The sequence below is a fragment of the Podarcis vaucheri genome, assembly GCF_965113315.1.
Source record: "Podarcis vaucheri genome assembly, chromosome: 5".
NCBI classification, from domain to species: Eukaryota; Metazoa; Chordata; class Lepidosauria; order Squamata; family Lacertidae; genus Podarcis; species Podarcis vaucheri.
Window position 1 is genome coordinate 3772570 of NC_138763.1, and position 12744 is coordinate 3785313.

Sequence of the window (12744 nt, forward strand, 5' to 3'; positions counted from 1 at the left end):
AACCATCCAAGACATCCAAGTCCGTTTCACTGTTGAACAGCTCTTACTATCAGAAAGTTTTAACATTAAGTCAGAATCTCCTTTCTAGCAATTTGAATTCGCTGGTTTGGGCCCTACCCTCTGGAGCAGCACCCCCCCCCCCAAGTTTCCTCCATCTTCCCTGTGGCAGCCCTTCAGATATTTGAAGCTGCTATCATGTCTTCTCTTCTCCAGGCTAAATATACACAACTCCCTCAACTATTCCTAATATGGCTCAGTTTCCAGACCCCTGGTCATCTTGGTCACCCTCTTCTGCACCCATTGCAGGTTGCCAATATCCTTCTAAAACTGTGATGCCCAGAACTGGACACAGGGTTCCAGTTGTGGCTTGGCCAAGGCGGAATAGAGTGGCACTTGTTCCTTAGTCATCCTATGGACCAGAATCCTATGAATTATGGGATTAGTGAATCTATGGAGTCTTTGGAGAAGGTCCATAGCTCAGGGGAAGAATATCTGCTTTGCAGACAGAAGGTCTCAGGTTCAGGTGGGGCTGGAAGCGATTCCTGCATGAAACCTTGCCGAGCCACTGCCAGTCTGTGCAGACAATACTGAACTAAATGGACCAACAGTCTGACCTGATAGAAGGCAGTTTTGTGTGTTTCACAAAGGAGGACCATTCAGGCACATTTCAGGTCAGACAATTCAGGAGTCATTTTTTTGTTCTGTGTTGCAGATTGAAATCCCACTGACAGATCACTCAGTGTGCAAAGAAGCCTATCGCAAGCTGCAGAAAGTTGTGACGAGAGACATGATCTGCGCTGGAGAAAGACAAGGTGATTCTGAATAAATGTGCAATTAATTGCTGCCATTTTGAATTTTATGGTGTTATTACATTCCTTGGGTCTTTTTACTCTTTTAAAATATATTTTTAATTAAATTTTCAGTTTTACATTTTAGAATATTCATTTAAACAACCTTAAAATACTAATGACTTCCCTTCTTCAATGTTCCATGGTTCATTTTGCAAACTGTAAATCCCTGCATATTTTACATAAACTAAACCATTCAGTATTCCATTCTTACATCCGTCAAAACTTATTTACACAGTTGAATTTATCTTAATGCTGCCGACGTTTTCAAATGTACACAATTTCCACCCCCACCCCATATATTCAATAAGTATTTTCCAGTCGTCTCTAAACGTGTTCTTCTTGTTCTCGTATTCTATATTGTTGGGTCCGCAAGCTGCGCATATTCCATCAGTTTGAGCTGCCATTCTTCTTTGGTTGGGACCTTGCTCATTTTCCATTTTGGAGCTAGCAAAAAAGGGCCTTTTTTGACACCTGGGAATTTTAGTCTGAATTATCCCCCCCCCACACAAAAAGGACTCTGTTTTCCCCAAAAAAGTACTTTTAAACATTTTTTTTCCAATTCATTGCAGATCATTTCCCAATACTCTTTTACCCTTTTACAAGTCCACCTGTAGCCTTTCAGACCTTTCCCATTGGTTGGGTGCGCGTTGCTCCCAGGAGGGAGGAAGGAGTCAATAGACACAGAGGGTTGGTTCAGAGAAAGAGTTTAGTTCTGCTTTCCAGTTAGCAGAAAGGCACTGTATTGATCAGTCACAGCAAGCACACTTAAAGAGCAGTTACATACAGCTTATATCCCCTTCAGGTCCCCTTTCCCCCTCCCCAGGAATCCAGCCTCATGAGTTTGTACACGTAAGTTTACATCCTTGAGCATGAACAGAAATTCCTGTTTCTGTACTCTTATCTTGGGGTAAAAAGGTCACCCAACTATAGGAGTACTCCTGGCGCCATCCCCGGGCGCAGGGGCTGACAGGGCTGTCTTGCAAGGTCTGTGCATCAGTGTGGTCAGGATAGTTACAACCTATAAGATAAGACCCAGATCTGTCATCCCGTCTCCACTCGGAACTGACAAGGCCATCCATTAAGCCTTCATGGACTGATAAAGGAGAAGGCTTTGTTTATACGGCTGGGTTTGTGTTATACAGCTCAAGCTAATGGATTTTAGCTAATGGATCCTTGAAGAAAGAAAATCGGGAATTTTGGGGCCCGGTTCGGGTGACTGCACAGTCAGGTTTGGGCAACTTGTTCCTTCACACCAGAGGTCTTTATACCCTAGTTTCTATATAGGGTTGGGGGTCACTGGGGATGAGTTCATGGAACCAAGGAGAGTCAATGATCACTGTGCCAATCGTCCCCTTTGGGGCAGGGAGATAAGTGTCGAGATGCAGGTTGGATGCTAGTCTGTCGTGCATGATTTAGTTGAGATTCCTGCGGTGCAGGGGGCTGGACTAGATGACCCTCAGGGTCCCTTCCAACTCTACAATTCTATTATTCTGATTCTAGCTCCTGTTCTGCACCTTTGCAAACTCCACGTAGAACAAGTGGCTTTTCTGGTCTGAAAGATGCCCCAGCCATTATTCTTTCTCTCTTTCTCATGCAGGAGGAAAAGACGCTTGCCAAGGGGACTCCGGTGGCCCCATGGTCACTCTGAACAACCAGACTGGCCAGTGGCAGCTCATAGGGACAGTGTCTTGGGGCGATGGATGCGGCTTGAATGACCGCTATGGAGTGTATTCCAACGTCCTTCTGACTCTGCCTTGGATTAAGCAGGTCACAGGAGAGCAATACTGAAGTCTCCCAACCGTACGAAGAACCCAAAGCAAAAAAAAAAAATGAGCATCTGCCGCATTTCAGAATCTTGCTGCCTCCAAAAAGTCTCTCCTTGCTCTCCGTCAAAGGGCACCCCTGGTATTAGACCAGGGAGAAGCTTGCCCGTTGATTTTCGCCTTGGACACGTGGATGAGAAAGGCCTGGCCTGGATTCTACATCCTGCTGAACTGAACTCTGCTCCAATAGCTGATGCTGAACTGCTTCCCTGGGTTATTTGGTGGTGGGTTTGACTTTACGGGGACCCAAAAAGCCTGGATCAATGTGGTTTGGGGCGGTTTGGTTTGCGAAAACCTTTAAAAATTGTGCATGTCTTCTGCAGCACACAGTCGTGCTTGGAAAGAAAGTCTGTTAACTAGGACTCAAAATAAATCTCAGGGGAAATGCATGGCGTGGCAGCTGGAGACCACAGCTGTCAACTGTCCCTTATTTGGCGGGAAAGTCCCTTATCCCAGCGCCGTGTCCCGCTGCTGTCCCTTATTGATGATGTCCCTTAAATTTCCCGGGTTTCAAAGGAAGCAGCTCCTCTCCCTCCCTTCCCGCCAGCCAGGGAGGAGGGAGGCTCCAGCTGTGTTGCTTGGCTGTGTTGCTCACCCAATAAGGAGTCTAAGAACGACTGGGGGGTGGAGCTTGCATGCCTTGCGCTGATCAAATCGGCCGCGTTGCCTGGGGACTCGCCTTTGCTCAGCACTTCCCAGCGGAGAGGTGACGGTGGTTTTCCTTGCTGCATCTCCTTTGATGGGTTGCTGCGCTGTGGGAACCACTGCTTGAGGCTTCGTTTGGCTGCTAGCTGGGCTTTCTGCCTTTGGCTCGGAGGGGCTCAGATGTTGAACATACCTGTGCCCAGAAAATCCCTTATTTTGGCTGCTGATCCCTTATTTTTGAGGCTGCTGGTCCCTTATTTTCAAATCTGTAAGTTGACAGCTATGCTGGAGACACATTTGTGGTGGGGATGGATCGCAGCTAAATGAAAGTGCACGTTGTGCACAGGTGGTTTTTAATTCAATCCCCCATCATTTCTAGCCAAACGCACCTTGGGTACCAGGTCTGCAGAAGACTCCTCTACCTGAACCCCAAAGAGCTCCCGTGAATTGGAGCAGACTGGGATAGATTTGCCCAGGGCCTAACTGGAGAGAAGGCATCCTTGATGTCACACATCTGGGGTGGAGAACCTGTAACGCTGTTGGACTCCAACTCCCATCAGCCCAAGCCATCAAGGCCAAAAGCCAAGGATGTTGGGAGCTGGAACCCAGCAAGGTTCTCCACGCCAGGAACAGACAGAAGAAGGTGGCAGCATCCCAAAATCTCAGGGACTTGATAGAAACACCACTGTTTCATTTTGATATTGTTTTAAATCTGTTAAGACCTGCTTTAATTCACTTCCTTTTTTGCATCGAGTACATACATTCTCAGGGCTTTTTGTAATCCTCCCTAAAAAGTAATTAAACTTCTGCAACAAGACAAACCAAATTCTGCAGCCTCCGCCAATGATGCAGATGGAGAAAATGCACGATTTGCCACCCTCTTGAGTCACATAATGTTTACCTTCTGTTAGTGCCACGTGGCACTGACACCCCACCCTCCAATGTCTGCAAATGGTGAACTGCAATCCTATGCACGTCTGCTCAGGTGTAGACACACACACCCCATTAAATTCAATTGCACAGGTAATTGTGTATGCCTGTTGTCTTTGTCCATGGAGTTTTCTTGGCAGGGATACTGGAGTGGCCTGCCGGTTCCTCCTCCAGGTGGATCACGTTTGGTCAAAACTCTCCACTATGACCTGTCCATCTTGGGTGCCCTGCTCAGCATAGTTCATACCTTCTCTGAGTTATTCAAGCCCCTTCACCACGGCAAGGCAGTGATGACCATAAAGAAGGCTGATCGCCAAAGAATTGATGCTTTTGAATTATGGTCCTGGAGGAGACTCTTGAGAGTCCCATGGACTGCAAGAAGATCTATCCTATCCATTCTTAATGAAATCAGCCCTGGGTGCTCCCTAGAAGGACAGATCCTGAAGCTGAGGCTCCAAGACTTTTGCCATGAGAAGAGAAGACTCCCTGGAAAAGACCCTGATGTTGGGAAAGATGGAGGGCACAAGGAGAAGGGGACGACAGAGGATGAGATGATGGGACAGTGTTCTCGAAGCTACCAGCATGAGTTTGACCAAAATGCAGGAGGCAGTGGAAGACAGGAGTGCCTGGCGTGCTCTGGTCCAGGGGGTCACGAAGAGTCAGACACGACTAAACAACAACAATTGTGTATAGAGTTGCCATTTTATTCAACCACGCATGTGGCTTTTTGTGATTTCACACGGTCATTGCTCCTGCCACCACACACTTGTAGACAATTCTTTGCAAGCTTAAAGTGGAGGAAGAGGCTACGAGTATTTTTTAAAAAGCAAGCTAGACTCCATGCCCTCATCACATTCTGGAACTTTTCTGCGCTCCTGCTGAACCATCACACGTCCAGCCAGGTTTGAAATGCAAGATGATCCTCAGAGTCCCTTACAGCTCTACAATCCTTGGGTTAGATTATATATATTTTTTCCCCAAAAAATTATTGATTTTCCAAAAAAAATTAAGCAAACAAACAAACATACATCTTAACTGTACTTAATCCAATCTTAGTAACCTTGTTGAGTGACTTCCTAGAATCCCCCTGGCTGAGTTCCAGAGTATATCATTGTAACAGTTTTCCAAAACCAATTTTCTCATAAAATGAACTTAATCACTTAACATCTTTCTTTCTTTTCATTTTAACTTTAAACATGCTATTCTCTAACATTACATATTTAAATCCTAAGCCTATCTGGTATTTGCAAGTTTTTCCAATTAAGTTATCTTAGCATATTTAACTAAATAGTCTTTGAATTTCATCCATTCCTCCTGGTACTCCTCCTCCTTCTGGTCACGGACTCTTCCAGTCAGGTCGGCTAGCTCCCAAAACTCCATCATCTTCATCTGCCATTCCTCCACTGTTGGGACGACTTCTGTTTTCCAATTCTTAGCTAACAAAATTCTAGCTGCAGTTGTGGCATGGAAAAATAATTTAACATCTTTTTTGGGCAATTCCAAACCTGTTATTCCAAGAAGAAAGGCCTCTGGTTTCTTAATAAATGTATATTTCAACATTTTTTTCAATTCATTATAAATCTTCTCCCAGAAGTCTTTCACATTGGGGAAGGTCCACCACATATGATAAAAGGTACCGTACCTTCTTTTTCTTTCCATTTCCAGCATAAATTATCACTATTGTGATATATCTTGGCCAATTTTACAGGGGTTAAGTACCATCTATACATCATTTTCATAATATTTTCCTTTAACACCGTACAAGCAGTGAACTTGACCCCTTTCCTTCATAACCTCTCCCAGTCTTCAAACATTATAAAAAAATTCCTTCCAGTAGCACCTTAAAGACCAACTAAGTTAGTTCTTGGTATGAGCTTTCGTGTGCATGCACACTTCTTCAGATACACTGAAACAGAAGTTGCCAGATCCTTCTATATAGTGAGAAGGTGGGGAAGGGTGGTGGGAATGGGAGATTGGCAGATAGCTGAGATGAGCCTGTTGACGACTCCCATTCCCACCACCCTTCTGAGTAATACCCCTCCCCACCTTCTCTCTATATAGAAGGATCTGGCAACTTCTGTTTCAGTGTATCTGAAGAAGTGTGCATGCACACGAAAGCTCATACCAAGAACTAACTTAGTTGGTCTTTAAGGTGCTACTGGAAGGAATTTTTTTATTTTGACTATGGCAGACCAACACGGCTACCTATCTGTAATTCAAACATTATGTTATGTCCCACATCTCTTGCCCAATCTATCATCACAGATTTAACTTGCTCATCCTTTGTATGCCATTCCAACAACAGATTAGATTATCATTTGGTCCAGATACATCCAGACCCATTTAAGGAAGGGAGACCAGGCCAAACACAGCATTTGCCCTTCCCTTCCTGTGATCTTTCCACTGCCACCAGGTGGAAGTCTTTGTTTTCCCTGGCAAAGGTCTCCTGAGTCCTCTTGAGAACACCTTCTGGTAATGTGCCATTGGGTTTTTCATAGAATTGTAGAGTTGGAAGGAATTTCTAAAGTCATCTAGTCCAACCCCCTGCGGTGCAGAAATCACAGGTATTTATTCTTATTCCAGTAGACAAGGAATACAACAATCACAATCACAAAAGCAATGAAACAAGAGCAACATTCCCGGCAAAAATTGGGGTCAGCGTGGTTTGCAAATGCTTCATATTTTAGTGTTGCCAAGGAGCTGTAAGTGGTTGAGCTTGTCTTACTCTCCTGCAGACTGGCTGGGAGATATGCTGGTCTTTGGGGCTCCCTATGATGACCGGAACCTCTAGATCGCCTATAATGTGCATTGTGTATTCCCAGGTGACAAGCTTCACAATGCTCATGCTTATGAGGGCCCCTGTTCTCATGTACCACCTCAAAGAGGCTGCTGTCATCTAAATGTTCCCCGTAGCATTTCTTTCTGATGCTGAGGATCAAGCACTCAACGCTATGGATGACATCCTCCTCGCTGAACTGTGGCTCTTCGTACTTGTCTGAAGAGCACTGGTAGCATCTCTGCCTGAAGGTCCGCATCCTGACCGACCCTTGTTTCTCGTATCGCTCCAAGTGCATATGGAACAAGATGACAACTTGATGTGAGGACCACTTGTGGTAGCATCGTGAACATGTAAAGCTAAAAGAGACAAAGGTGGGAGGAATGGAGAAGAATGGCAACAGGTTTAGGGACTTCTCTTTGGGGTTATCCTGGAGAAAGTGCTTCCTTTTGATACTTTGGAACCTGCAGTTGATAACCCCAGATGGACGATCCCAGTTAGCAGAGGTGAAATATATTCAGAGTCGAGTGTGAATTTCATGCTCCTTATTCAGCTCATAGTAGCAATGAATGAAACTTTCCCCAAAACGTCTAGCTATATATACATTATTAACACAATGGGCCCCATGTGATTGGCTAATTCCGGGCTGCTCCTGTAGGCCAATCAGATTGCGGATTCACCTCCTCCAGAAGCCTGATTGGCTGCTCCTGCAAGCCAATCAGGTCACTGATTCACTTCTGTTATGTACTGAGTTGAATAGGATCCAAAATGCAGCAGTCTGATTGGTCCTAGAACAATAGGATTCAGAATGCAGCAGTCTGATTGGTCCACAGGAGCTACCCAATCCAGCTCCAGGTGGAAGTGAATCCGCAACCTGATTGGCCCACAGGAGAATCCCGGAATTAGTCAATCACGTGGGGCCCATTGTGTAAATAATGGATATAAAGCAGACATTCTGGGGGAACTGCCATTCCTTCTCATCACTATGAGCTGAATAAAGAGCATGAAATCCCCTCTCGACTCTGAGTATATTTCAACTTCCACCTGGAGCTGGATTGGGTGGCTCCTGCGGACCAATTCTGCTGCATTCTGGATCCTATTGTTCTAGGATTCAGCTCAGTACATAACAAAGGACTCATCCACACTTGGGCCTGAGAGCTTTCCTTGTTTTTCTGCAACTGTGCCTTGCAAAAATCCAATCTTACTACTGAATCAGATCTTAGAAGACAAGTGGAAAACCCAAAAGAGGTTTTGTTTAACTGAGCTGCAGTTCAGTGGCTAGGATCGTGTTTTCGCAAGGTACCGCTGTAGAACCATAAGAAATGGTCTCAGACTTGGGGAGACTAATCAGTACACAATATGCTCAGAAACTGGGATGCGGGTGGCACTGTGGATTAAACCACAGAGCCTAGGACTTGCCGGTCATAAGGTTGGTGGATCAAATCCCGCGACGGGGTGAGCTCTTGTTGCACAGTCCCTGTTCCTGCCAACCTAGCAGTTTGAAAGCACGTCCAAGTGCAAGTAGATAAATAGGTACCGCTCCGGCGGGAAGGTAAACGGCGTTTCCGTGCGCTGCTCTGGTTCACCAGAAGTGGCTTAGTCATGCTGGCCACATGACCCGGAAGCTGTACGCCGGCTCCCTCGGCTAATAAAGTGAGATGAGCACCGCAACCCCAGAGTCGTTCACGACTGGACCTAATGGTCAGGGGTCCCTTTACCTTTACCTTTATGCTCAGAAAACGAATCAAAAGAAACTGTGTATGAGCCTGAAGTCACATGAAATCCCAGAGCTTCCTTCTGCCCTCCTTTAAAGAGAGGGAGCTGTTGTACTGGTTCTCGGAGGTGTTTTTTCCCCCTGCGCCAGACTTTCAGAATACAAATTTGCTTGTGCCGCACTGAATTTTTCATTGATAAGAAAACACAAAGAAACAACTTCTAGAAGTGCTTGATTTATAGCACAAAACACAACTACTTGACTATGGGACACCCAGAAAGTTTAAAACAATGCGGCTACAGAAGAACATGAATCATCTCCCAGATATAATTATAAATAAACAAGCCTCTTATATGTGTACCGTAAGTATGTATACAAACTCAATTAGAGGTCTGAGCTTGCTTTTGCCAGGTAATCTCAGGTCTCATTTGAGACAAATAAACACCCATCTCTTGATCAACACAAAGAAACCTTTCTCTTTTCTGATCTTTCATATTTGTCAGAGTTGAAAATCCCTACGCAACACAATATGTCATGGAGAACTGTAGAAGAATAGCCAATGCTCTTGAAGAGAGGGGTAGATAATGTTTCTGGTTGTATATACCCCCCCCCCAAATTTATTTTGGTACTATACTATACTATACTATACTATACTATACTATACTATACTATACTATACTATACTATACTATACTATACCGGAAACTGCAATTAATCCAGAATGCAGCAGCTAGACTGGTGACTGGGAGTGGCCACCTGGACCACATAACACCAGTCCTGAGAGATCTGCATTGGCTCCCAGTACATTTTCAAGCACAATTCAAAGTGTTGGTGCTGACCTTTAAAGCCCTAAACGGCCTCAGTCCAGTAGACCTGAAGGAGCGTCTCCACCCCCATAATTCAGCCTGGACACTGAGGTCCAGCTCCAAGGGCCTTCTGGCAGTTCCCTCATTGCAAGAAGCCAAGTTACAGAGAACCAGGCAGAGGGCCTTCTCAGTAGTGGTGCCCGCCCTGTGGAACAGCCTCCCTTCAGATGTGAAGGAAATAAGCAGCTATCCTATCTTTAAAAGACATCTGAACGCAGCCCTGTTCAGGGAAGTTTTTAATATTTAACGCTGTACTGTTTTTAACACTTGATTGGGAGCCGCCCAGAGTGGCTGGGGAAACTCAGCCAGATGGGCGGGGTATAAATAATAATAATATATTATTATTATTATTATTATTATTATTATTATTATTATTATTATTATTATTATTATTATTTATTATTATTATACTGAAAACAAATTGGCAAGGTTTGGCTCAGGTGCAGTAAAGGTGTGGTGACAAAACATTTTGTGTGCATAGCTGCTATCCATCTCATGATAACCCCCTTTCTGAGGGGACCCTCACAGATCGTTGAAGCCACTGGAGCACATTATGGGAAGAGCTGTAGCTCGGGAGAAGAGATCAGGATCAATTCCCAATGACAACTCTGGGTAGGGCTAGGAGAGGGCCCTGAATGAAACCCTGGATGCAGGCATGGCCAAACTTGGCCCTCCAGCTGTTTTGGGACTACAACTCCCATCATCCCTCACTAACCAGTGGTCAGGGATGATGGGAACTGTAGTCCCAAAACAGCTGAAGGGCCAAATTTGGCCGTGCCTGCTGGAGAATCGCTTTCATTCAGGGTAGGCAGTACTGAGCACCTGACACAGCAAATGTCAGCTTTTTATGGCTCTGTGCATTGCAAAATTATTGCGCATGCAGTAGCAGCTGATGTTTTACCTTCCATGAGCATGTTCCTGCAGCGATTTCCTCCATGGAGATGCCACATTATGGAAGTCAAGGCTCCGATCCATTGTTAGTCTCCAGAAATCTCTCGGTTTCACTGCTTCAATTTGCTCCTTGAAAACCGCTCTCCAAAAGTCCATGTTCATCTTCTCCGTGTATATTTTGGGATCAATCCTGCTTAATATAAAGCCTATTTTGTTTTTTCAGAGGCCCGTATCAGAGTCCAGTGAAACAGTGAGTGGTTCACCTCCTTGCCAGCTTTCTATTTCCTCTCTCACACAAGCTGCCCAGCCCAAACCTTTGAGAAATGAAACTGAAGTGAGACTTACCAGGAAGAGTTCCTTAACAAACAACATCAGAAGTTGAAAGCCTACTCTGATGGCTTTGGGGCAATACCTTTTGTAGCGATACTTCACTGCGGCCCCTTAGGCTTCCCTGATAGGGTAGTGCTGAACACGTTGTTTCTACAGATTTCCTACCCCTTTGGCTCCTGAGTTATAAGTACTTTCAGGATTTGACTCCTAGCACACAATGACCTCACTGTGCCCTTTTTCGTCTGTTTTAATGAAATAATCAAATAACTACTGTATTTTTCGCTCTATAGGACGCACCCGACCATAGGACGCACCTTGTTTTAGAGGGGGAGAACAAATTCTCCCCCTCTCTGCTCAGCGCCCCTTCAGTGAAGCGACGGGAGAAACGAAGCCCCTTCCATTTCTCCTCCCGCTTGGCTGAAGGGGCACTGCGCAGCTCTCCCTCTCTGCTGAAGTCAGGAGAGTCTTGCTCTCCCGGCTTCAGCGAAAGGAACCCGAAGCCTTCGGAGCGCAGCGTGAGTTCCCGCTGTGCTCCAAAGTCTTCAGGCGGCTATCCCTGAAGCCCGGAGAGCAAGAGGGGTCAGTGCGCACCAACCCCTCTCGCTCTCCAGGCTTCAGCGAAAGCAACACGTAGCCTCCGGACCGTGGTGGGAGCGCTCCCTCTGTGCTTCGGAGGCTTCACGTTGCTATCGCTGAAGCCAAGGAGCCTGCATTCACTCCATAGGACGCACACACATTTCCCCTTAATTTTTGGAGGGGGAAAAGTGCGTCCTATAGAGCGAAAAATACGGTAAGTGTTTTCCACGCAGTTTGCTCTCTTTACCTTGATGCTACCATTAGCTGGGGCTTCCTGTAGCTTGTGGAGCAGAGATATTGCAAGCAAACGTTGGTTCCTGAGATCAAGGAACAGGCTTTGTCTATGTTCGGTTACAAGTGGACTCCATTTTTAATCAAGATGGCAGGTGGAGCCTTTCAAAATGGTGCTGAATTTAACCACTGATTTCAAAACTGCACTGATTTGTCAGAATTCCTGAGCAAGGCCAGGATACGAGGCTGATAGTCCACTATATATGGTTATAGGAGTGGGGGTTGGTCTGGATTATATTGGTGGGACCCTTCCAGGGCTGTGAGCCTATATTGTGAGAAATGCAAATGTTGTCTTTTCAGTTTGCTTCCGCAGAAGAAAAAAAATGCTTTTATTAATCATAAAAATTATAGGGCTATAAGAAAATTGCAACTGAGGTGTGTAAGGCTACAGGAATATTGCAGCCAGGGTGTGGGTGGCTATTGCTAGCATATTTCAAACTAGCTGTGGTCATGTTTCTTTAGAAATCATGAGGCTTTTTGAGAGAACCAAGTTGTTGCAAAATTCTGAAGAATTAGAGTATCTTTAGCAACTGTGGCCAGGGGCTTTTTGCAAAACAGGTACAGTGGTACCTCGGGTTAAGAACTTAACTTGTTCTGAAGGTCCATTCTTAACCTGAAACTGTTCTTAACCTGAGGTACCACTTTAGCTAATGGGGCCTCCCGCTGCCGCCGTGCAGTTTCTGTTCACATCCGTAGCAAAGTTCTTAACCCAAGGTAGTATTTCTGGGTTAGCAGAGTCTGTAACCTGAACACAGCTGCCAACTTTCAGATTTGAAAATAAGGGATCAGCAGCCTCACCTGTCCCAGGGACAGTCTACAGGATATCTAACAATCCAGGATAGCAGCAGGAAGCAGCAGGAAACGGCGCTGGAATAAGGGAATTTCCCGCAAAAAAAGGGAAGGTTGTCAGCTATGAACCTGAAGCGTCTGTAACCCGAGGTACCACTGTAGTTGTAGGTGAAATAAAGGAACATAGCTTTATTGCTAAAAACAGTATGTAAGGGGGCAAACGAAGGTCCGTATAGTTCAAGCTCAGGTTTTCCCAGTAGTG

General features: G+C 45.3%; 2 protein-coding genes across 3 annotated transcripts in view; one reads left to right on the forward strand and one right to left on the reverse strand.

The window, feature by feature from the left end:
- The window catches only part of MASP1 (MBL associated serine protease 1), a 112776-nt gene extending 108430 nt beyond the window's left edge, over window positions 1–4346 (forward strand). For both annotated transcript variants that reach the window (XM_082224169.1, XM_082224166.1), the window contains 2 exons: window positions 713–812; window positions 2449–4346. In XM_082224169.1, the coding sequence (XP_082080295.1) occupies window positions 713–812; window positions 2449–2639 (291 nt within the window). In that variant the 3' untranslated portion in view covers window positions 2640–4346. The remainder of the gene's footprint in view (window positions 1–712; window positions 813–2448) is intronic.
- Window positions 4347–6470: 2124 nt separating this feature from the next.
- Window positions 6471–12744, reverse strand: part of LOC309532935 (uncharacterized protein) — a 317735-nt gene continuing 311461 nt past the window's right edge. The window contains exons 4-5 of the mRNA XM_082223728.1: window positions 10507–10712; window positions 6471–7384 (exon numbers count right to left, since the gene is read on the reverse strand). Coding sequence (XP_082079854.1) covers window positions 6808–7384; window positions 10507–10712 — 783 coding nt within the window. The 3' untranslated portion in view covers window positions 6471–6807. The remainder of the gene's footprint in view (window positions 7385–10506; window positions 10713–12744) is intronic.